Below are 26,426 nucleotides of genomic sequence, written 5' to 3'. Positions count from 1 at the left end.
GTGACTGCTGCGGAAAGCGGAAGCCGGGAGAGTCCAAAGCAGCCAGAGGAGGGGCGGGCGCTGCGGTGGGGATTGTTCGGTGCGGGCAGCTGGAGCCCCGCGTCCGTAACTTAGGCCTGGGAGCGACGCAAGGCTCGGGCCCCAGCCAGCCAGGGCAGGTGGGAGGCGGCGAGCGTGGCGAGCACGCTAAGACCCGCCGCCCCCAGACCTAGCACATCGCCTAGGGGAGGCCGGGGACCTCCGCCCGGAAGCAGCTAGCAGAGGCCAAAACTCTTATTTTAACCGTCGTTCTTTTGAAAAGTTTGATTTCGCGCTTTCAAATTAATTTCCTTAACAGCTCCATGAAGCAGGCGTTCTTATTCTGATTTTAAATAGAAAACTGGGGCTGAGAAGTGGGTCAGAAAAGCTCTCTTGACCTAGGATTGCACATTTAGCAAAAATAAATTCCATTGCAGTATTTACTTTTATACTAAAAAGTTATTCGTTGTTTATCTAAAATTCACATTTACAGGACGTCTGGTTTATCCAACAGTCCCATCTGGAGCCCAAATTTTCCACTAGTCCAGGCCTCAGCAGCTGTCTTTGCCTTAAAGTAAGAATGGACTGCCCTGGAGGTGAGGTATATATGATAGCATGTTTTCCTTAAAAAGCAATGAAAGAGGCCGGTCGCGGTGGCTCACGCCTGTAATCCCAGCACATTGGGAGGCTGAGGCGGGTGGACCACCTGAGGTCTGGAGTTCGAGACCAGCTGACCAACATGGTGAAACCCCATCTCTACTAAAAATACAAAAAATTAGCCGGGTGTGGTGGCGCATGCCTGTAATCCCAGCTACTTGGGAGGCTGAGGTAGGAGAATCACTTGAACCCAGGAGGCAGAGGTTGCAGTGAGCCGAGATGGCGCCATTGCACTCCAGCCTGGGCAGAAAAAGCAAAACTCCGTCTCAAAAAAAAAATTCATTGAAAGGGATTTATAACCAACACATTTTTACTGGTAAGATTAAAGTCAGAATAATCAAAATCATGCATTGATTATGAATAAAGATAATATAATAACAGTGTCAAAGATTGTACTAGGTCACTCATTTCTGTTTTAGCCAGAAGTGAAAGTCTGTTGTTTTGAAAGCAAATCTAAGGGGGAAAACTTTCATAAAAGAGAAAAAGAAACCGATCGTATACTAATAAACTCGCAAAAGCTGAAACAGAGCATGTTTTCTGTGTAACTGAGCAAAGATGGCAATGAGGCCTGATCTTCGCATTTCCTTTCTGTATCACCTCAGCCACAGACTGGCGTGATGCAGCGAGTCTCATCAGATTTCAGGAGGCTCTCATCTTTTCCGGGAGGCACAAAGATATGGAACAAAATCAGGAACAGTGCAGTGAGCAGAAGGGACTGCTTCACAGGTCATCTGGGCTGGCGTTCTCCGAGCATCACAACATTACCAGACAATTTGCCTGGAAAAGGGAGAAGAGAAGAGGCAGGTACTCCCGGCATTATCTCTCTTAACATTATTTCTGTAACACTTCTATTGGAGACTTTTCTTGGTCCATTCAGGCTCCTGTAACAAAGTACTGTAGACTGGGTGGGTTATAAACAACAGAAATTCATTTTCTTACAGTTCTGGAGGTTGAAAGTCCAGAACTGGGGTGCTAGCATGGTGAGGTTCTGGTAAGGATTGTCCCAGGTTGCAGACTGCTGACTTCTCATTGTAGCTTCACGTGGTGGAGAGAAGGTGAGAGAGCTCTCTGGGGTCTCTTTCATAAGAACATTAATTTCATTCATGAGAGCTCCACCCCCATGACCTGATCATTTCCCAAAGGTCCCGCCTCCTAATATCATCACCTTGGAAGTTAGGATTTCAACACAGGAATTTTGGGGAGACACAAACATTCAGACCATAGCAGTGATCTCAGTTACCTAATTATATATCATACCTGGGGTCCCCATACCCTGGGTCACAGACTGGTGTGGTCCATGGCCTGTTAGGAACCCGGCTGCACAGCAGGAGGTGAGCGGCGGGCAAGCCGCTTTACCACCTAAACTCTGCCTCCTGCACATTGCAAGGGATCTAGGTTGCACACTCCGTATGAGAATCTAATGCCTGATGAGCTGAGGTGGAACAGTGTCATCCTGAAACCAGCCGCATCACCTCCCAACCTGTCTGTGGAAAAATTGTCTTCCTCGAAACTGGCCCCTGGTACCGAAAGGGTTGGGGACTGCTGTATTATGACATAAGAAAGATAACCTTTGAGCTACTTTGTAATTTCTTTGAAATTGAGCTTCAGATTTGTTATTTAGAAATGACATAAGGGGAAGTTAGATAAATCTATATGGACAGGAGAAAAATAATATTAATAATGTGTTTATTAAGTTAATGTTCAGTTCTTCACTAGAATAGGGTTACATGTTTGGAGATGTAAACTAGGAAGCTACCACTTAGGAATCATCAGAGGGTAGAAAATATATGATGTTTCAAAGGAATTTCTTCTGTCTGAAATATATGGAATGCTATAAACACCATCATTTCCAATCTTTTCTTTGCGAGTATATATTGAACTTATATTTGCCCACAGAAATAGAAGAGTTCTAGTCAAAAAAAAATCCTATTCTAAAATATTTGTCGGCCGGGCGCGGTGGCTCACGCTTGTAATCCCAGCACTTTGGGAGGCCGAGGCGGGCGGATCACGAGGTCAGGAGATCGAGACCACGGTGAAACCCCGTCTCTACTAAAAATACAAAAAATTAGCCGGGCGTGGTGGCGGGCGCCTGTAGTCCCAGCTACTCGGAGAGGCTGAGGCAGGAGAATGGCGTGAACCCGGGAGGCGGAGCTTGCAGTGAGCCGAGATTGCGCCACTGCACTCCAGCCTGGGCGACAGAGCGAGACTCCATCTCAAAAAAAAAAAAAATAATAAAATAAAATAAAATATTTGTCATGAAAACTTACCACCCCCAAGTGAAGATTATGCTACCAGCCTACCTTCAGTTACACAAGGACTTTGAGAAGTTTTTATAGCTGACTGAATAAATTATCAGTTTAATGGAAGAATGGTTTTTCCATTTTTTCACACAGTCCCCTTGGGAACAATAGGCATTTGCAAGAAGCTGGCCTAGTTTGGCCTAATGGTAACACTGAGTAGTGACGTCATGACCCCTTCAGAAAGTGCTCTAACCAACTGCCCTAACAGCTTCTGATTGGTTTGGTATTGCCGAAGCACATCTATCATCAATCATGCAGGTTTTCACTTACACTCCATACCAGTGTCCTGAATACTCATGGCAACCAAGCTTCAGATTTTCCAGGTAAGTTAATTTCATTGCATTGCACCATTGGCCCCATAAGGACAACCTCCACAATTAGACATTTTAAAAATATAGTCCATGTGGTAGACAGCTTCTGAAATGGCTCTTAATGATCACCACCTCCCAATGACTCATATCCTTGTGAAATGCTCTCTTCTTGAGTGTGGGCTAGATCTACTGATGTTCCTATAAGGACCAGAAAATGGCAAAAGTAAAGGGATGTCACTTTTGAGATCAGGTTACAATGCAAGCTGCCTTGCTTGCATTATCCCAGGTTCTTCTCACTTGCTCACTCTGATGAAGCAAGGTGCTGTGTTGTTAACCATAAAGAGGCTGATGTGGCCAAACTAAGAATAGCCCTGAGTGAACAACTAGTAGAAAATTGAAGCCCTTAGTCCAACAGGCTTCAAAGAACCAAACATGGACAACTGCGTGGGTGAGCCTGAAAATGAGTCCAGTTGAGCTTTGAAATGTTAGCAGCCAACACCTTCACTGCAGCCTGGCGAGAGACCTGGCACCAGAAAACACAGCTATACTGCAGCTTGGTTCCTGAAACTGCAATGATGTATGAGATTTATTGCCCCACTCTAAAACATTTGGTCACTTTAGGAAGTTGCCTTTCTTTTTAGAAAATTTAACAGCTTTATTAAGATATAATTCACATACCATATAACTTACCCATTTAAAAGGTACAATTCAATGGTTTTTAGTATATTCACAGCACTATACAAATATCACCACAATCAATTTTAGCCCATTTTCATCACTCTAAAAGGAAACTTCTTACCCATTAGTAGTCACTTTCTTCCTCTCCAAAAGCAAATACTAATTTTTTTAGATCTCAGGATTTGCCTATTCAGGAGATTTCTTTAATGAATGTAATCATACAATATGTTGTCTTTTGTGGATGACTTCTTTCACTTAGCATAAAGTTTTCAAGGTCTATCTATGCTGCAGCATGTATCTATACTTCATTCCTTTTTATGGCTGAATAATATTCCATTTTGTGATGTACTATATTTTGTTTATCTGCTTACCAGTTAATGGGCCTGCCGATTGTTTCAATTTTTTAGACATTTGCATGCAAGTCTTCGTGTGATCATAGGTTTCATTTCTGTTATTTGAGTAGATACCTAGGAGTAGAATTGCTGGCTTACATGGTAACTCTATGTTTAACATTTTGAGGAACTGCTGAATTGTTTTCCAAAGTGGTTGCAAGGCCTTGCATTCACCCCAGTAATGAATGAAAGATCTACATTTCTCCACATCCTCACCAACACTGTCATCGTCTGTCTTTTTAGTTAAAGGAAATCCATTTGGGTATGAATAGGTATCTCACCGTGGTTTTGACTTCCTTTTCCCAATGTCTAATAATGTTGAACATCTTTTCATGTGCTTATTCAGCAATTTGTACATCTTCTTGGGAGAAATGTTTATTTAAACACTTCACCCATTTTTAATTGGGTTTTTTTTTGTTTGTTTTTGAATTGTAAGAGCTCTGTATATATGCTGGATTACAAGTCCCTTATTATTTACATGATCTGCAATATTCTCACCTATTTTGTGGGTTGCCTTTTCACTTTCTTCATGATGTACTTTAAAGCACAAAAGTTTTTAATTTTGATTAAGTCCAATTAACCTATTTTCTTGTGCTTTTGATATTGTATCTAAGAAGGCTTTGCCTAATTCAAGGTCACAAAGATTTAACTTTGTTTTCTTCTCAGAGTTTCATAGTTTTGGCTATTACATTTGATCTATGATTCATGCTGAATTAGTTTTTGTAAAGAGTGAGAAATAGAGGTCCTATGTAATTTTTCTGCGTGTGGATAACCACTTGTCCCCACACCATTTGCTGAAAAAACAATTCTTTCTCCCATTGAATTGTTTTGGCACCTTGTCAAAAATCAATTGACCATAAATGTATGGGTTTATTTCTGGACTCTCAATTCTGTCCCATTGAGCTACACATCTAGATACCTATCCTTATACTAATACCACACAGTCTTAATTACTGTCACTTTTTACAATTTTTTTATTTTAATTTTTAGGTTCTCAGGTACATGTGCAGGATGTGCAGGTTTGTTACATAGGTAAACGTGTGGTTTGCAGCACCTATCAACCCATCACCTAGGTATTAAGCCTAGCATACATTAGCTATTTTTCCTAATGGTCTCCCTCCCCCAACCCCACCACTGACAGGCCCCAGTGTGTGTTGTTCCCCTTCCTGTGTCCACATGTTCTCATTGTTCAGCTCCCACCTATAAGTGAGAACATGTGGTGTTTGGTTTTCTGTTCTTGAGTTAGTTTGCTGAGGATAATGGCTTCCAACTCCATCCATATCCCTGCAAAGGACAAGATCTCGTTCTTTTTATGGCTGCATAATATTCCATGGTGTGTATGTACCACATTTTCTTTATCCAGCCTATCACTGATGGGCATATGGGTTGATTACATGTCTTTGCTATAGTGAATAGTGCTGCAATGAATATACATGTGCATGTATCTTTGTAATAGAATGATTTATATTCCTTTGGGTATATACCCAGAAATGGGATTGCTGGGTCAAATGGTATTTCTAGTTCTAGATCTTTGAGGAATTGCCACACTGTCCTCCATAATGGTTGAAGTAATTTACATTCCTACCGACAGTATAAAAGAATTCCTATTTCTCCACAACCTCACCAGCATCTGTTGTTTCTTGACTTTTTAAGAAATTGCCATTCTGACTTGTGAGAGATGGTATCTCATTGTGGTTTTGATCTGCATTTCTCTCTCTTTTTTTTTTTTTCCTGAGACAGCGTCTTGCTCTGTCACCTAGCCTGGAGTGCAGTGGTGCAATCTCGGGTCACTGCAATCTCCACCTCCCTGGTTCAAACAATTCTCCTGCCTCAGTTGAGTAGCTAGGATTACAGGCACGAGCCACCACACCCAGCTAATTTTTGTATTTTTAGAAGAGATGGTGTTTCACCATGTTAGCCAGGCTGGTCTTGAACTCCTGACCTCCTGGCTTCACCCGCCTCGGCCTCCCAAAGTGCTGGGATTACAGGCGTTGAGCCACCATGCCCAGCCTGATTTGCATTTCTCTAATGGTCGGTGATGTCGAGCTTTTTTCATATGTTTGTTGGCAGCATGAATGTTTTCTTTTGACAGTGTCTGTTCATGTCCTTTGCCCACTTTTTAGTGGGGTTGTTTGGTTTTTTTGTTGTAACTTTGTTTAGGTTCCTTGTAGACTCTGGATATTAGCCCTTTGTCAGATGGATAGATTGCAAAAATGTTCTCCCACTCTGTAGGTTGCCTGTTCACTCTGATGATAATTTCTTTTGCTGTGCAGAAGCTCTTTAGTTTAATTAGATCCCATTTGTCAATTTTTGCTTTTGTTGCAATTGCTTTTGGCGATTTTGTCATGAAATCTTTGCCTGTGCCTATGTCCTGAATGGTATTGCCTAGATTTTCTTCTAGGGTTTTTATAGTTTTGGGTTTTATATTTAAGTCTTTAATCCATATTGAGTTAATTTGTGTATAAGGTGTAAGGAAGGGGTCCAGTTTCAATGTTCTGTATATGGCTAGCCAGTTTTCCCAACACCATTTATTAAATAGGGAATCCTTTCCCAGTTGCTTTTTTTTTTTCCAGATTTGTTGATGATCAGATGGTTGTGGATGTGTGGTCTTATTTCTGAGTTCTCTGTTCTGTTCCACTGATTTATGTGTCTTTTTGTACCAGCACCATGCTGTTTTGGTTATTGTAGCCTTGTAGTATAGTTTGAAGTCTGGTAGCATGGTGCCTCCAGCTTTGTTCTTTTTGCTTAGGATCATCTTGGCTATACAAGCTCTTTTTTGGTTCCATATGAATTTTAAAATAGTTTTTTCTACTTCTGTGAAGAATGTCAATGGTAATTATTGTGGCTTTGTAATAAGTTTTAAAATTGGGAAGTGTGATCCTCCAACTTTGTTCTTTATTGAGACTGTTTTGGATATTCTGGGTCCCTTATAATTTTTTTTTTTTTTTGAGACAGAGTCTTGCTCTGTCACCCAGGCTGGAGTGCAGTGACATGATCTCGGCTTACTGCAACCTCTCCCTCCTGGGTTCAAGCGATTCTCCTGCCTCAGCCTCCTGAGTAGCTGGGACTACAGACATATGCCACCACACCCGACTAATTTTTTTATATTTTTAGTAGATACAGGGTTTCACCATGTTGGTCAGGCTGGTCTCGAACTCCTGACCTCGTGATTCACCCACCTCAGCCTTCCAAAGTGCTGGGATTACAGGCGTGAGCCACTGCACCTGGCCCCTTATAATTTTATATGAATTTTAGAATCAACTGTCAACTCCTGCAAAAGAAAGGAGCTGACATATGATAGGCATTGTGTTGAATCTGTAAAGCAATTTTACAAAAGGAAACTTTTCCAGTTCATAGACCCCAGTAATACACATCCCTTACCTTTGTGCACCCTCAAACCCAACAGAAGCTACTTGGGCATCAGTTGCCTCTTGACAGAAAGGTATTCTACCTTTTCCACTCTGTTTAATAATCTTATATTTATAAAGCAGTTTATAAATATGAAGTATAGTGTTAGAAGCCAATTCTTGGCTTACTCATTGGGTACCTAGTCATATCATAAGAAAATCAATTTAACTTACTCCACATGATGTATGTAAAAAGTATAATAATCCTTGAGTTTAAGTTTGGGTATGAGTTTTGCATATGTTACTAGCTACAAAGATGACTGCTATTAAGATGACCTTTTAAGAAACCTGGAAAGATTAGGCCAACCATCTGCCTGTCAGTTGCACAGCCCAAGATTGTCAAGTACTATTGGCTATCACACACCACTAACACAAGAATTTTTGCCAAACAATCTATTTAATTTATCACTATATGCTAAGCTGTATATCACTTGGATCATTTCTTTCCATTCTGATTTAGGATTCCATTTTAATTAAGAATACATTTCTACCTTTAGAGGGCACTCATAACATACAGTACCTAGACATTCAAAATAATCAGCTCTACCAGGAATAGAACGTGAAAGATCTGCGGATAAGCTGCTGGTCCACAAAGTAGATAATCCTTTTGCTTTCATTACTGTAACTTTCGGAGGAGGCTCCGCACAGATTCAGAGCCAGGCCAGCATTAACCAAACAAAGAGAAACAGAGCGGATCCTATGCTAATATAGGGAAAACCAGGCAACAGGACTCATTTGGGGCCTTTATTGTAAAAACATGCCCCAGCTTTCCCAAGATAACCAAGAGTGCCTCCAGAAACATTTCTCCAGGCCATCTATTTGGACACAGTTTCTGCCCCTGTTTAGGGCTCAGAGATATAATGCAGACATTCACCAAATCACAGAAAATGAAGGAGACCCCAGGGCTGTTCCTGATATCAAGGTAAGGTGATCTCCACAATCCATGATCCTTTCCTGTCAAGGGAAAGTGTTTACCCAGAAAGAATATAAAACTATACTCAAGCTTTAGTGCCATTGTTCACTTATCTTAATGTTTTATCAAAAATGTTTTCAGACCATCCCCAAGGGAAATCTAGAACCTAGATGATAATTACCTGATCTATCTATAGTTTTCTCCAATCTAAACAGATTCCCTTTACGAAAATAAATTATTTATTGCTTTTTTGTTTGTTTGCTTGTTTCAGGTGATAACATTCAACAAATCTAGACACATTTTGTGGCTATTAGTGTTAGCCCTTGGATATCTTTCTCTGATATAAATATTATATCCCATATAATAATGAAAGAAAAATTGTAGACTGTTTTCTACAAAAAATTCCTTGGGAAAAAAATTGATAAACTAAGAACATAAGAACATTAAGGAGCTAAGGGGTGTTTTTCCAAATTCAAAGTTTCCAAAGGTGAATTTCCTAAGCATAAGTTTCTATCAGTAGGTAATAACATTATTTCTTCAAAGAGTGACAATTTTCCTGCTAGATGTTGTGTGTATATTTGAAGAAAATACAGTTTGAGTCTGTAAATCCTCTCAGCTATTAATAGAACCATCTCGTAAACGGTTACTTGGTATAGAATATGGACATGTGTTAATGTCTAACAAGCAATGAGCACACACAAAATTAAATGCTGCAAAACTATAAAACTGTTCAAATACTTTAACACCAGAAAATTCACCTGTTCTTTTGCCACGGCTCATATCCTGATATCATTATTTATTTGCAAACTCTTTATATAATTCTGTAGGTCTGCCCTTTCTCCTAATGTTATTTTAACCTTTTGGCACAAGTGGAGGGGAGAAAAATAAAAAGGGTCAACACAAAGCTTTCTCTGTAAAAATATATGGACCTGTTCTTTTGAGCTTTCAGACATATGTGAACAAATAACACATGAATTCCCACACCGCCTATTATCATCTAAGCACTAAGAGTTTAGCAAGCTGCAATGAAATGGGATGTAGTGTCCAAGAGTCCTGAATTAATGGACATCTAAATGTAGGCAACACATGCAAAAGATATTTCTAAAAGACAGAATGTGGAGGCTACTTTGAGGAAACAGAGAGCAACAACAACAAATATACCCATTGTATGGTGCATATGTATGCTGTTGTATATGTGTGTATGTATATGCACCCACACACACATATATATAATTTCAAAGTTCTAACTGTCTTGAGGAGGTATGCTCTAAGTGGAATCAAAGACAAATAAAATGCAAAAATATTTAAGAATCAGAATTACACCTTCCCATGGCATCCTGGAATTGACCACACATGCTGGTGCTGGGCAGCCTAACTTCTATCCTAACCTCACTAACCTGTTAACAGGTTCCAGTCTGTACAGCAGCAGGTGAGGGTAGAAGGAAGCAATCCAGTTGGGATGCTGCTGGCTCCTTCACTCAGTTTTTGCCTTTTGAAAAAATCTTTTTATATTGCATTTGAACATAGAAAGAGGAGACATGTGCCTCTTCTAGCAAATGTAAGGATGGAAACACTCAACTTATTTTGAGTCTGCAGATATCATTGAATCCTTACTAACTGCAAAACCTTGGGCTAGGAGCCGTAGGGAATAAAGAGAAAGAGCAAGATATGCTCCTTCCTTTCTAGAGACTTACTGTATATTGAGAAAGACAAACATATAGCATATTATCAGCACGACTCGTCAATAATATAGGATACCTACATAATTATTGTACATTCTTTCAATCAGTAAGATATTAGGAGAGGAATATGATCACTATGGGGTAATACAATTGAAGAAGCCTAGTGTTAGAGTGAAAGCAGTGAAATCTAAGGTAGATGTGAAATAATGTCTAAGAACGTATATAGAGGCAGAAAGAGGGAACGTGAGCTAAAATGTATCTAGATGTCAAGGGGTCAGTCAGAAATTCTCCAGAAATCCTCAACCTAAGCTTTGCAGTTCATGCAAAAATTACCCCCAAATATAACATGGGTTTAAATTTACAACTACGTGGAAAACTATAGAACTTTTAGGAAAAAAATGGGAGAAAATCTTTATGAGGTAGGGCTAGGTGAAGAGTACACAGACACCAAAAATCATCATCCGTTCAAGAAAAATAAATCAATAAATAAGACTTCATTAGAATCTAAAAAACTTTTGCCCTGCCAAAGACTCTATTGAGAGGATAAAAGACAGCATACAGATGGCAGAAAAATACTTTCACCCCCATGTCTGCCAAACACCTTGAACCTAGAATAATTCTCAAAACTCAAGAGTAAAAGACACAATCCAACAAGAATATGGGCAAAAGACATGAACAGCCATTTTACTGAAGAGAATATGCAGATGGCAAATAAATATATGAAAAGATAGTCAACATTGTTAGCCATTAGGAGATGCAAATTAAAGTCACAGTGAAATATCACTACACACCCAGAAGAATGGCTAAAATGGAAAAAATAGTGGCTATAAAAATGGCTAGAATTGCTAAAATGGCTAAAATTGTGACAACACCAACTGCTGGAAAGGATGCAGAGAAACTGAATGATTAATACATTGCTGATAGGAATGTAAAATAGTACAGCCAATCTGGAAAACAATTTGGCAGTTTCTCATAAAACTGAAGATACAACTGCCATATGGTCTAGCAATTTCACCATTAGGCATTTATCCCAGAGAAATGAAAACTTACATTTACACCAACCCTGTATGCCAATGTCCACAGCTGCTTTATTTGTAATAGTCAAAAACCAGAAACAACCCAAAAGCCCTTCAAGGGATGAATGATTAAGCAAACTGTGGTACATCCATACTATGGAATCCTATGAAGCCACTAAAAGGAATGAACTACTAATACACTAAACAACTTGATAGACTTCAGGGAATGGTGCTGAGTGGGGGAGAAAAAGCCAATTCCAAAAAGTCACACACTATATATATGTGTATGATTCTATATAAGCCACTCTTTTTTTTTCTTTGAGATGGAGTCTTGCTCTGTCGCCCAGGCTGGAGTGCAGTGGGGCGATCTCAGCTCACTGCAACCTCTGCCTCCTGGGTTCAAGCGATTCTCTCACCTCTGCCTCCCGAGCAGCTAGGACTACAGGCACTCGCCACCACACCCAGCTAATTTTTGTATTTTTAGTAGAGACAGGGTTTCACCATGTTGACCAGGCTGGTCTTGAACTCCTGACCACAAGTGATCCGCCCACCTCAGTCTCTCAAAGTGCTGGGATTACTAACATAAGTCACCATGCCCAGCCTATATAAGCCACTCTTGAAATAAAATTATAGACATAGAGAACAGATTCATGGTTGCCAAAGATTAGGGATTAGGTAGGGTGGTGGATATAGCTACAAAGGGGTCATACTTTAAAGGGAGCCTGGTGGTGATGAACCAGTTCTGTGTCTTGACTGCAGTGAAAGTTACACACATTACATGTGTAATGTGCTAAAATTGCATGAAACTATACACGTGCACACACAGAAATGAGTGAAATCTGAATAAGCTCTGTGAATGGTACCAGTGTCATTTCCTGGTTTTGATATTGTTCTTCAGTTATGCAGTCTCTATTGAGGGAAACTGGGTGATCAGTATATGGGACCACTCTGTACATTCTGTGTACGTGATTTCCTATGACTATAGCGTTATTTCAAAATAAACAATTTTAAAAAGCAGACCTCTAAAGGCAGATTAAACTGACAATATGACACACAAATCACCTACATTTATTGTTGTGGTTATTCCAGTTGTTCTTTTCATTTGGCTCCTTGGGTTAATAGCATTGATGTGGTCTGACCTGTTTTAGAGATGAGAAAACAAGTTTGGATATACTATTGGTGGCATATGTGAAGTCAGCTGAGAGGTGATTTGAACCTGGATTTTCTGACACTGATTTCAATAAGTATTTGATAGCTTCTGACAGTGATTTAAAAAGTGGACTGTAGTTTCCTGGGCTTGAAGCCAGTCCTCTTAATAGTACTTTCTGTATGATTTCTGCCCAAAATACTCCAACATGGGCCACTAATTTACTACAAAATAAACTACAAAATCCCACGCACCTGCACATACACTCACACGCTTGTCTTCATCAGATTATTTATTTATTTATTTATTTTTCAAATTTCTTTTTTTTTTTTTTGAGACTCAGTCTTGCTCCGCTGCCCAGGCTGGAGTGCAGTGGCATGATCTCAGCTGACTGCAACCTCCGCCTCCCAGGTTCAAGTGATTCTCCTGCCTCAGCCTCCCAACTAGCTGGGACTAAGGACGCCCGCAATTACCCCCAGCTACTTTTTTGTGTGTTTTTAGTACAGGCAGGGTTTCACCATGTTGGCTGCGCTGGTCACAAACTCCTGACCTCATGTGATCCACCTACCTTGGCCTCCCAAAGTGCTGAGATTACAGGCGTGAGCCACCGTGCCCGGCTGATCAGATTTTTTTTTTTCTTCCATCAGGATTTTTGTTTCCTTTCAGGGCAAGAATGCAAGCGGGAGGGAGGGTGAACTCTAGGCCAGCAGTTTTTCTAGACAATCGACATGAGGAAGAGAAAGCATTACAGCTGCTCTAGTGAGAAGTCAACTCTGTCAATATAGATATATATGTTCATGTGTGTGATTCTTTCTCAATAATAAACATGGTCAGAGCTTAGACAAGAGAGCTGTTTCCACAAGGTTATTTTTCAGCCCATTCCAAAGTCAATGCGCTTCTGAAAGTGTGGGCTTCTAAGTGCTCTGCTGTTCCAGATGTGTGATCCCTTGAGCAGCTGATCAAAGCACTTATTTTGAGACCTTATACACAGAAATGAGAAAATAAATCTCAAGGCACCAAAGGGCAACTACAAAGACAATGGAGCCTTGCGTGATGAAAATGATAGAGGAAAGAAAAAGGAAAAATAGCTTAGTAAGAGAGCAGTTATGCCTGTTGGCCAAACACCTTACCATTAGTGTATTCAGAAGACAGAATTATTCTGTCGTGCCTCCATTTGTGAAAGAGTAAGTTCACTGAGAAGAATAAAGTTGTTTCTTATTTTCCTGAAGGCCCTCCGAAAATAATTCCATAGTAATTAGTTTAACACTTGAGATGTTCACAAACCTATTGAGGAAAAGGCTCATTTGGAAGTCAGCCATGCTTCTCTCTGCCGTGGCTAGCATGCACAAATTCAGCGGCCGTCTCCTGCGGCACCTGCTGCAGGGTCTTCCCAAGTGAGGCCAAGGGGATGTGGCTCCACAGGCCTTGTGGCTCAGGGCCTTGGGTTCTCAGTGAGCAGTACTTACATGGTCTTCCTTTGATGGAGACCATAAGGAAGACCTTGGATATGCTCTTTGGGAAAGTGAAAAAAGGTCTTCAATTATTCAGCCTCTAAGCTCACAGAACCCAGGATAATCCATGTGATATTAAGAACAAAACAAAGAGGGGAGATGAAGAAAGGGAAGATGTTGGTCAAAGGGCACAAAGTATCAGTGAGATGAGAGAAATAAATTTTAGTGATCTATTCTACAGTATGGTGACCATAGTTAACACAGCTTGAGCATCCCTAATCTGAAAGTCCAAAATGCAAAATGCTCCAAAATCTGAAACTTTTTAAGTGCAGATATGACATTCAAAAGGACTGCTCATTGGAGCGTTTCAGATTCAGATTTTTAGATTCAGGATGCTGAACCAGCAAATATAATGCAAATATTCCAAAAGCTGAAAAAAATCTGAAATCCAAAACACTTCTTAAAGTATTCCTTAAAACATTTTGTTTAAGGAATACTCAGCTTGTAATCATGTATATTTCAAAGTTGCAAAAAAGTAAATTTTTAACTGTCTCATCACAAAAAAAAATAGATGAGGTGATGGATATGTTAGCTTTATTTAAGGTTTCTACCAAGTATACAAATATTAAAACATCACATTGTACCCCATAAAAATATGCAATTATTATGTGTGAATTAAAAAATAAAATAAAATAAAATAAAATAGTGTTTCAGCTTGTCATAAAAGGTACTTATTATCATCCCAGAGACTTTTTTTTTTTTTTTTGAGACGGAGTCTCGCTCTGTCGCCCAGGCTGGAGTGCAGTGGCACAATCTCGGCTCACTGCAAGCTCCGCCTCCCAGGTTCACGCCATTCTCCTGCCTCAGCCTCTCCGAGTAGCTGGGACTACAGGCGCCCGCCACCACGCCCGGCTAATTTTTTGTATTTTTAGTAGAGACGGGGTTTCATCGTGGTCTCGATCTCCTGACCTCGTGATCCGCCCGCCTTGGCCTCCCAAAGTGCTGGGATTACAAGCGTAAGCCAGCACGCCTGGCCGCGACTTTTCTTATATAGCTAACTAGGACAATCCCTTACATTAATTAAGCACCTAAGATACCAGCTAATGCCTTTCAAAGTAAAAAATGAAGTGGTGATCAATTTAAAATAAATGGCGGCCAGATGTGGTGGCTCACATCTGTAGTCCCAGCATTTGGGATTACACTGGCAGCCTTCACCACACCATCCACTGGGCTCTAATCTGAACACCTATACACTCCACTTACAATTCTGATTGAGACTCTGAACAGGAAAAATGGAAAACCATTCTATCAATGAAACAGACTAGTATCTCACTGTGGTAAGGCCCTCTGGTAGCAGGAGAGGTCATAAATAGAAAACTCAGGTGACTATAAATAAAAAGTAAAGCATTCTTTATATCAGAAATGGATGCATATATATATCTACACACACACACACATCCTTTTAAAAACCTATATGTACACATACCTGAAAGAAAGCATAATATGTATTTGTGCTTTTCAGATATACATTGGCTTGAAAAAAGTCAATGTAATATCGCAAAGAGCCAGAGGTGGCATTGCTGAAGAAAGAGAGGCAGGGAAGAGTGAAAAGGGAGATGGCATGTGATACTGATTCACCCTGGAGGTTTTAGAAACAATTGAGACGCCCCCAAGCAAGGAAGGTGGAGAAGGGTCTCCGGTGATCAGCTGGGGCAAGCTCAAAAGATTATTTGCTGCAGTTAATGTGGCCCCATTTTTTTTAACCTGTAGGCCATGTTCAATGCCTCCTTGACTGTCTGAAAAATATCCAGCAATGGAACTGGGGTTATGTTTAAAAAAAAAAAAAAAAAACTGGGCGGGGGTGGGGCAGAGGAAGTGGGAAGTACTGAAAGGGTTTTTAGAAGAGAGATGTGATCTTTGATTTGCCTTAAAATAATCCAGGGGAAGAGGAAAGTAGGAGTGTAAGAGATAATGCAGACTTGACAATGTGTTGTTAATTGTTGAAACTGGGTGATGGATATGAGGGTTCATGAAGATAGTCACTCAGTTTTTTTGTATTTTGAAAATTAACATAATACATTTATTTTTAAGAATCCCAAAGACTAGAGCTTACGATGTACCTTCAAATTTAAATGACAAACAAACAGACTTTTCATGTTCTATTTATATACCACAATGGGAGCTGTTGTGTATGCTATCTAGCAAACATTCAGTAACTACACAAATCATCTTGACCTTTTGGGGAATTTTTTTTAATGGCAAAAAAAATCCCATATGAAAATCAAAGAAGCATACTGCAAAAATCCTGGCTAGCTTTAGTATACTGGTTTGTTTGTCTTTTCATTGATTTTACAACTCTCAGATTTTAAGTGGTTTTAATGGTTACGGAAAAATATATCTAGTATCATTTCCATTGTTCAAAAGGTCTCATAAAATCATGTTGGCTTCCCTGCTGAAATCAAGCCAGTCTTCACAAAGCCACAGAATCACTGCAAATGCTTTAGAAAATTTACATTAAAGTTTTACCCTCTTGCAAGATAAAGATGTGAATAAACTATATTGGGAACCTCAGGGAGTGTATTAGTCCATTTTCATACTGCTGTGAAGAAATACCTGAGACTGGTTGATATATAAAGAAAAAGAGGTTTAATGGACTCACAGTTCCACGTGGCTGAGGAGGCCTCACAATCATGGTGGAAGGCAAAGGAGGAGCAAAGGCATGTCTTACCTGGTGGCAGGCAAGAAAGAGTGTGCAGGGCGACTGCCCTTTATAAAGCCATCGGATCTCGTGAGACTTATTCACTATCATGAGAACAGCGTGGGAGAAACCCACCCCCACTATTCAGTTACCTCCAACCAGGTCCCTCCCATGACATACGGGGATTATCGGAGCTACAATTCAAGATGAGATTTTGGTGGGGACACAGCCAAACCATATCAGGGAGTAAACTTGTTTTTCTAGGTTCTCTAGAAACCATTTAATTCCATTCTATGAGAAAAGGTGATCCAAATCAAGCTTGTGTCATTTAAGAGTTTATTTTAGAAACATCTATAGAATGGTTTTACACCTCCTGCATTTTAAATGACTGAAAAATGCAATTTTAAGATGAAGCAAATATGTTGAAAGGATAATAGTTTAAACCATATAGTGACAACTGGAATATATTCAAATATTCAAGAAAGAAACCCAAATCACAGACTACAAAAGTAATTTGATTTGACATCAACTATGTAACCAAATATGTTTTCCCATAAGACTATATTTGGCTTATATGATTTCGAATTCTCAACACTAAAAATTGTAAGGATTTATATTCAAGTGATAGATCATTCTAAGAACTTATATTCAAAATAAGACTGGAAATGAACTAAAATATGCAAGACATTGTCTCAACACATTTTTGTAACTGTCTGTTCAAATTGCATGTGACTAGAAGACAAAAGGAAATAGCAAGGAGGCAGGAGGCTAGCAGCCCAGGAACCTCAGACCAGGAATCTGGGAAGATGCTAGAAAGACAGTTTAACACCAGCAAACTGCCTCTAATAGCTGTGGCTCCATGTTCTCATTCCAAATTCCCAGGAGAGAGGATCTGGCCCAGTATAGATGTGGTCTCTGTCTCAAGATCATCAGCCCTGCTGGGCGCGGTGGGTCACACCTGTAATCCCAGCATTCTGGGAGGCCAAGACAGGTGGATCACTGAGGTCAGGAGTTCGAGACCAGCCTGGCCAACATGGTGAAACCCCATCTCTACTAAAAAATACAAAAATTAGCCGGGTGTGGTGGCACATGCCTGTAATCCCAGCTACTCAGGAGGCTGAGGCAGGAGAATTGCTTGAACCTGGGAGGCAGAGGCTGCAGTGAGCCAAGATCATACTACTGCACTCTAGCCTGGGCAACAGAGTGAGACCCTGTCTCCAAAAAAATAAAAAAAGATCAATCAGCCCTAGCTGTTCTTTAGGTTGTAAGACAATCTTAAGGGGTTGTCCAGCACATATTTGGTGATTGCAACTTTAAACCAGCTTATGGGATTCCAAAATCAACGATGACACCTGAAGTAGACAGCCCTGATTTAGATATTTGAGGCCTGGCATTTTTATATCTATCACCCACAAGCTTTGTAATCACTCCTCAAAGATAATTCTACACATCTTCTCTGTTTATCTCCTATTCCCACCACCAGACATTTTGCAAAGTACCTGTGGATGAGCCCCACAAAACTAAAGTCTAGAGTCAGCAGACCCTCAGCCCCTAGGGGACACAAGCCATGAAGTTCTTGTGTGACCCTCTGTCCTCTCTTGAGTCAGCGTGACCCAGTGTGGGTCATCGGATAACCACCCACACTGATAAATGAATATTTTTATCTGTAAGTTATCAACAAAATATATAGATTGTGTGAAGTTGCATAAAAATTGTTGAGCAAAATATGACCAAATGAAATAAATACAACATTACTTGAAAGAAATGATCAAAGCAGTTGATATTACCAATGTCACACTGCATTTCTGAATTCTGTAATAAATCTGCTCTCTCTGCTTCTGTGAGTTGTATTTAAGGCTTTCATCTGTGACCATTTGCCCAGAGGATCATGCTCTGAAGGATATATTTTTGAAGTTTTCATTTGAAGAGAAAGTATTATTACCATCACCATCGTATCAGGAGGACACGCAGTTAATTTTACAGAGAGTTTTGTTGAAGAACGAGTTTGCTGGATTAAAAAGTAAGCCTGGCCGGGCGCGGTGGCTCACGCTTGTAATCCCAGCACTCTGGGAGGCCGAGGCGGGCGGATCACGAGGTCAGGAGATCGAGACCACGGTGAAACTCCGTCTCTACTAAAAATACAAAAAAAAAATTAGCCGGGCGTAGTGGCGGGCGCCTGTAGTCCCAGCTACTCGGAGAGGCTGAGGCAGGAGAATGGCGTGAACCCGGGAGGCAGAGCTTGCAGTGAGCCGAGATTGCGCCACTGCACTCCAGCCTGGGCGACAGAGCAAGACTCCGTCTCAAAAAAAAAAAAAAAAAAAAAAAAAGTAAGCCTATGATCAGCAAATAAAATCCAGGTACTATTGCTTCCTTTTTTCTGTTTTTGCCTTGTCTTAAAAATACCTGCACCTGATTATTTTTACGAACTTATTAGCATCATTAAGATCTGTAAGCTTCCCCTTTCCCAGAGCTGCAGTTCTGGAGAAGCCACACATCTCCCATCATTTGTTGGCCCGTGGGGAGTCCAAGCTTTGGGCGGCCAACCATTGCCCCACATGGATTCTTTGCTACCCTGAAGATAAGCAGAATGAAGGTGAGGAGGGTGTGAGGAACAGGAGGCAAAGGAGGGTCCCTCAGGCCCCTAGTCGTTAGCCTGGACCAAACTAGAAGTTAAGAGAAGTTTGCCTCCCCTCTCTCTCACCCACCCCTCACCTTGGACTCTTCGCCAACATCCACAGACATACCCTAGGAAACTCATTCTCTCATTCTGGCCTAGTTTCTGCCTTTAAAAAAAGAAATAAAAGTTCAAATTCAAATGCACTTAGATGTAAATGAATTCATACATCACTCCTGCTCATGAAATCTACAGGGAACATTCATATTAGATCCACAAGAATGAACCTGAGTAGTGTAATTTGGACCATATAAAATCTGAGCAGGTGGGAGACTTGGGGTTCAGGGCTACTTCCAGCCCCTCCTCAGAAGCCACACTCCAGCGTGATGCAAATCCCGCTGGCTTCTACTTCTGATCACAGAGAAGGTGCAGCGTTCCTTGGTTCTGTCTTCACTTCAAAACCTGCTCCTTTATAAAAAATTAGCTGGAGGGCTAGGCATGGTGGCTCATCTCTGTAATGCCAGCACTTTAGGAGGCCAGTAGCTTGGGGCCAGCCTGGACAACAAAGAGAGATCCAGTCTCTACAAGAAAATTTAAAAATTAGCTGGGTGAGTGGCACATGCCCCTAAGTCCTGGCTACTCAGGAGGCTGAGGCATGAGGATTGCTTGAGCCCAGGAGTTAGAGACTGCAGTGAGCTATGATCATGCCACTACACTCCAGCCTGCGTGACGGAGTGAGACCCTATCTCTAAAAAGAAAAGGAAATCTCCTCCTTTTCTAAGCAGTTTTGGCCAAAAGCCAGGTTATAGTTCTGCTTGGTTTATCCATCGGAAATGGGCTGGGTTTTTAGATACATGAAATCACAAGGGGAGGGGGAAATGAATGCCTTTGGGTTTTAGGAAATCAGGAACCAGAGAGCTCATGACATTTTCTTTTCTTTTCTTTTCTTTTTGAGATGGAGTTTTGCTCTTGTTGCTCAGGCTGAATTGCAATGGCGTAATCTCGGCTCACCGCAACCTCTGCCTCCCGGTTCAAGCGATTCTCCTGCCTCAGCCTCCCGAGTAGCTGGGATTACAGGCATGTGCCACCATGCCCGGCTAATTTTGTATTTTTAGTAGAGACGGGGTTTCTCCATGTTGGTCAGGCTGGTCTCAAACTCCTGACCTCAGGTGATCCGCCCGCCTCGGCCTCCCAAAGTGTTGGGATTACAGGTGTGAGCCACCACGCCCGGCCATGACATTTTCAAATTCCTTCTCCCTGAGTCAAGATTCAGAGCTCATTGCTCCCTTCTTGGAATACAGCCCTCCACCTCACTCCCAGATGCAACAAGCATTCTCAGGGGCCCAAGAGCAGATGGGCTCTTCTTTGCTAATGCTTTTTAAAGGCAGGGAGTAGAACAATGGTGAATGGTGATATTTGGTGGAAATCCAAGCACTGCAGCACTTCGAACCAGTATGACTTGAGGCTCAGTTGTAACTAACTGAAGTCCGAGTACTTGAAGATGTCCTTTTTTATCAAGTGAAAAGCTCAGTGATATCACCCTTTTGGCTGACACAGGTACACACTGCCACCAAGCAGGATGATGACATAAAGGGAAATGTCTTTCAAATGCCAAGAATTGGTTTTTGAATTCAGGTCTAAGTTGTATTTCATTCTCTGAGTCTTCGTTTTATCTTTTTTTTTTTTTTTTTTTTTGGCAGAGTCTCACTTTGTCACCCAGGCTGGAGTGCAATGGCGCCATCTCGGCTCACTGCAACCTCTGCTTCTCGGGTTCAAGCGATTCTCCTGTCTCAGCCTCCTGAGTACCTGGGACTACAGGCTCATGCCACCACACCCAGCTAATTTTTTTGTATTTTTAGTAGAGACAGGGTTTCACCATGTTAGCCAGGATGTTCTCAATCTCCTGACCTCGTGATCTGCCCTCCTCAGCCTCCCAAAGTGGTGGGATTATAGGCATGACATTTTATCTTCTATAAAATCAAGACAATAATACTTTTCACATTCAATTTGAATGGGTTGCTTTGAAAAAAATCAAATGAGACAAGGCATGTAAAAATGCTGGTAAACTATAAAGACATGGGCTTTTTAAAAAAAACTCAGATCATGGTGGCTCACACCTGTAATCCCAGCACTTTGGGAGGCCAAGGCACATGGATCACTTGAGCTCAGGAGTTCAAGACCAGCCTGGCCAACATGGTGAAACCCCGTCTCTACAAAAGTACAAAAAAAAAAAAAAATTAGCTGGGCATGATGGCGGGTGCCTGTAATCGCACCTACTCGGGAGGCTGAGGCAGGAGAATCGCTTGAACCCAGAAGTTGGAGGTTGCAGTGAGCTGAGATTGCACCATTGCACTCCAGCCTGGCGATAGAGCAAGACTCCATTAAAAAAAAAAGAAAAGAAAAGAAAACTCAGATACTTTGAGTTTTTCTTTTAAAAGCCTGCATCAGTGAGTCCAGCTTTCCATTAGCCCTGTGCTGCCTCCCGGGAACCCCTTGGAACCCTATGGGCTGGGTTTGTAGCCAGTTTCTCCCATAATAGTTGTTAATCTAGTTATCTCCATCTGCAGATGGACCTCGCATCTACTGGGCACAGAGTAAGAGCCCAGCTAATATTGATTGGCCAGTTGATTAGTAGATATAGAAATGCATTATTTCCCTAATTTTTTTCCACCGTGTGAATGAAACAAGATTACATCTGATTAAGGTCAGAGATCATATGGTATTTCTTGATGTCTTCAAACTGAAATTGTTAAAATCTTTCTTCAGACAAATGTTTCATATGCCCTGAAAGAAATTAATGACAGTTAAGGATCCTGAATGGCCCCTAAAATGTTTCATATCAAGGCAGTGCCAACCTCCAACTTCCCCAAGAAAGCATCCCCTTTAAATTGCCAAGCAAAGCAGTCTAATTCAGTCGAGTCCAACTCAAAGAAATCAAAGCCCGCTAACAAGTTCTCCCAGCAGCCAGGCCAGAGGAGGGAGAAAGCCTTAGAACGACAGGGCCCCGCATGGCCTGAGCAAGGCTCACACAAAGCCTGGTTTATTAGGAACCACTGGAAAAGCTATAAAGCCCAGGCAGCCTTCCTGGGCCTGTCACAAATTGTCCACTTTGGAGAGAACAATGTCTTCCCTGTTCTTGCCATCTTGTTTGTTGATTTTCAGGCTCCATCAGTGTGAAATTGAGAGATCCGGCCCAGGTCCGTGGGGACAAATGGAATGGCCCTCTTGTGTCAGGCCTTCTCTGAACATCCATTTTAACAAACCTCATACCTTCAGGGTCTACTCATGCAATTGCTGCAGTCTCTATCCCACAGTTTCTCGCCTCTGTAATTGGGAAAGAGGTGAGATGCATTGTTTAGAAATGTAAAACCACATCTATCAAAAAATATTTTTATTACAAAAGTGTTAGACATAATAGCATAATAAAACCTTATGTGCCCATTACCCAGCTTCAACAATTATCAACTCCAGATCGTGTCATTTCGAAGTTCATTCGTTTAACAGGTACTCATTAAGTACATGTTATATCCCTGTACTGCTTAGGTTTTTTTATGGGGGTTTTTGTTTGTTTGTTTGTTTTTGAGACAGGGTTTGCCCTGTCACCCAGGCTGGCATGCAGTGGCGTGATCTCAGCTCACTGCAACCTCTGCCTCCTGGGCTCAAGCTGTTCTCATGCCTCAGCCTCCTGAGTAGCTGAGATTACAGGTGTGCACCACCATGTCCAACTAGTTTTATCCATTTTTAGTGGAGATGGGGCTTCACTGTTTTGGCCAGGCTGGTCTTGAACTCCTGGCCTCAAGTGATCTACCTGCCTCAACGTTCCAAAGTACTGGATTACAGGTGTGAACCATTGTGCCTGGCCAACTGCTTAGGGTTTTGAGACACAGGTCTGAATATTGCAAAGTCCTGAGGCTCACAGAGCTCAGAGCCTGATGGGAAAACAGGCTATCACAATACAGAGCATGCAGGCAACCCCAAAGTGAGAGAGCTTCCCGAGGGAAATGGCATCTAAGCTGAGACTTGAAGGATAAATAGGAGAGGAGATTTCCCTGGGAGAGAAGAAGAGGAAACTGGAGAGGGGAGTGATTCAGGCAGAAGAAGCAGTTGACACAAAGTCCCAGGAATGAGAATGAACAAGGAAATTTTAGGAATGGAAGGAAAATGAAGGTATGGTGCTTTGAGTACCAAGGAATGGGTGACAGAAAGATGGGTAGACAGAGTACACATCAGCAAATTGCAGAAGGTCTTCTATGCCATGTGAAGTCACTTGAACTTCATCCTGCAGAGAAATGATGAGCCCCTGTGAGGCTAAAAGGAAGGAAAGAGAAGGACACATTTACCTCTTTTTTTTTTTTTTTTTTTTTGAGTCTTTCTCTGTCACCCAGGCTAGAGTGCGGTGGCGCAATCTCAGCTCACTGCAACCTCCGCCTCCCAGGTTCAAGCGATTCTCCTGCCTCAGCCTCCCAAGTAGCTGGGATTACAGGCACCCACCATCACACGCCTGGCTAATTTTTGTACTTTTAGTAGAGACGGGGTTTCACCATTTTGGCCAATCTGGTCTTGAACTCCTGACCTTAGGTGATCCGCCTGCCTCGGCCTCTCAAAGTTCTGGGATTACAGGCTTGAGTTACCGAGCCCAGCCTCACATTTACCTTTTAGAAAGATCCCTCATCTGTAAGGTGGGGAATGGAGTGGGGTGGACAGAGGCGCCGTGTAGGTGCAAAGGCTGAAACTGTTAAGGAGGCCACTATAATTTAATTAAGAGAGCTGGGAAGTAACTGTGGGGATGTTGAGAAGTGCATGCTTGGGGAGGCAGGTTGGCTGTTGCTGGGGATTATGCTCTGCTTCCTCTGTAAGATGGAAGGTTTGGGGTTTGGATGTATGTGTGTCCTAAGAGAGGGCATTGGAGACTGATTATGTATCAGAGAATGGGCCCCATGCTGAACCCAGACGTAGGCTTGGCTAGAAGCCCTAGAGACCATCTTCTGCACAGACGAGCAAACCGAAGCCCAGGCGAGTACAGAGATGGATCCAAAGTCACAAAGGAAACTTGTGGTCAGGTCTCCCTCTCCTCACCCTTCCTCCACTTCTCTGTGCTTTAGCCAACTGTCTCCCTTCATTTCACCAGTGCCTCAGGAGAGCAGCAGAGCCTGGGAAAACATGACAACTCAAATGGTGGCAGTGTGAAATTTATCTCTTATGCCACTCAAAAAAGATAAGTTGTTTTTTAAAAAAAAATTATTCTGAGCAACTCCATCTCCTACGTTTCTTATGCTACATTTTTCATGCCTGCATTTGCTTCCACCAGCTCTTGGGATTTGGATGAGAGGGTTTTTCATTTCTCACGGTTACTAACATCCATCTTCAAAAAACCTTAGGATGAAATATTACAGTATGAACCTTGTTGACTTGTTTTACAGACTAACAATATTCTGTACTCCATCGATTTAATTTACCAAAGGTGTCTGGCATTACTTGAGGCAGATCCTGCTAATATCTTCACTTTGGTGTGTACTCTTTACTGTGTAAAATGTCAGGGGCGTCTGTCATTTCTAATGCCCTGTTGGTATCTAAAATACTGTTTCCAAATTTTAGGTAAATCCAACCATTATGGAAGTAGCCTTTCTTTCTTTCTTTCTTTCTTTCTTTCTTTCTTTCTTTCTTTCTTTTTCTTTCTTTCTTTCTTTTTCTTTCCTTCCTTCTTTCTTTCTTCCTCTCTCTCTCTCTCTCCCCCTCTTTCTTTCTTTCTTTTCCCCAAGACAGGGTCTCAGATCACCACTGCAGTGGTGTGATCCCAGCTCACTGCAGCCTAAACCTCCTGGGCTCAGCTGATTCTCCTATCTCAGTCTCCCGGGTTAGCTGGGACTACAGGCACACACCACCACACCTGTCTAATTTTTTTGTATTTTTTGTAGAGCCGGGGTTTTGCCACATTGCCCAGGCTGGTCTCGAATGCCTGTGCTCAAATGATCTGCCCACCTCAGCCTCCCAAAGTGCTGAGATTACAGGCCTTGCCAAAGCTGTGTCATTCTTTTTATTATTTTTGTATTATTCAGAGAACGAATCAATTTACTAAGTAAAGTGGAGAATTAGCAGCCATGTGACTAACTGAGCTAGTACCTACAGAATTCAAGTCAGTAATTCAACCTCCTGTGTAGGCTTGGAAATATGGGATTAGTAATTAGTCATTGAATTCCTATTTGCTGAGGGTGAGAAGATGATAAATTTAAATTTTGGTCTAAGACGATGAATGTGGTCAAAAGTACTTAATTACTCCTAGAGACTATCATAAATAGGCACTGGGAGAACATGAACCAAGAATATCACTCTCATAGATTACAGTCATCAGCATCAGTTAACAATGACTGTGTCTCCTGGATATGGTGTCAAGGAGCGTGACAGCCAGGAGGCGGTTCTGGGGAGCCAGTTCTACTACTTACTCACACTAACAGAAATCATCCGGCCTCACTGGTCTCCAGTTTACTCATCGAATAGCTGGGAGCAGGAGGGAGTAGTTATTGACATAATGTTTATAGGAACATTTTATAAATGTTTATACCTCAGGGTAAAAAAAAAGTCAATATTTTTATAATAAAGATAAGTATACAAAACGTGTTTTTATAGGGTTCTACTATTCTCTAGGAATAGCTTCTTTGGTAAATATATATATATATATATCTATGTCTATATTAGATATAGATATATATATGTATGTCTATATTAGATATAGATATACATACTGAATTTTTAAAATTGTAAACCTCCATGATAAGAAAATATAGTAGTTTGGACAAATGCATTTTTTTTTTTTTTTGAGACAGAGTCTCCTTCTGTTACCCATGTTGAAGTGCAGTGGGGCGATCTCAACTCACTGCAACCTCCACCTCCCAGGTTCAAGTGATTCTTCTGCCTCAGTCTCCCAAGTAGCTGGGATTACAGGTACGCACCACCACGCCTGGCTAATTTCTGTATTTCTCAGCATGGCTAATCTCATGCTGAGATTATAGGCATGAGCCACCGTGCCTGGCAACAAATGCAATTTTTATAGAGCTGGGGATCCCAGAAAAACATTCTAAAGCATCAAAAGTGAGTTTTAAATATTTCTTTTCAATTTTCTGATATCAAATGTAACAATTCCTGTC

At 41.3% G+C, this 26,426-nt stretch overlaps 1 protein-coding gene across 1 annotated transcript in view; it reads left to right on the top strand.

Moving 5' to 3' along the window:
* Positions 1-8,520: 8,520 nt before the first annotated feature.
* The window catches only part of RGS20 (regulator of G protein signaling 20), a 105,359-nt gene continuing 87,453 nt past the window's right edge, over positions 8,521-26,426 (top strand). The window contains exon 1 of the mRNA XM_032759777.2: positions 8,521-8,685. Coding sequence (XP_032615668.2) covers positions 8,521-8,685 — 165 coding nt within the window. The remainder of the gene's footprint in view (positions 8,686-26,426) is intronic.

Source organism: Hylobates moloch, unplaced genomic scaffold (genome assembly GCF_009828535.3).
Source record: "Hylobates moloch isolate HMO894 unplaced genomic scaffold, HMol_V3 SCAFFOLD_9, whole genome shotgun sequence".
NCBI lineage: Eukaryota > Metazoa > Chordata > Mammalia > Primates > Hylobatidae > Hylobates > Hylobates moloch.
The sequence above is the reverse complement of the archived record's forward strand: the minus strand, read 5'-3'. Positions and strand labels throughout refer to the sequence as shown.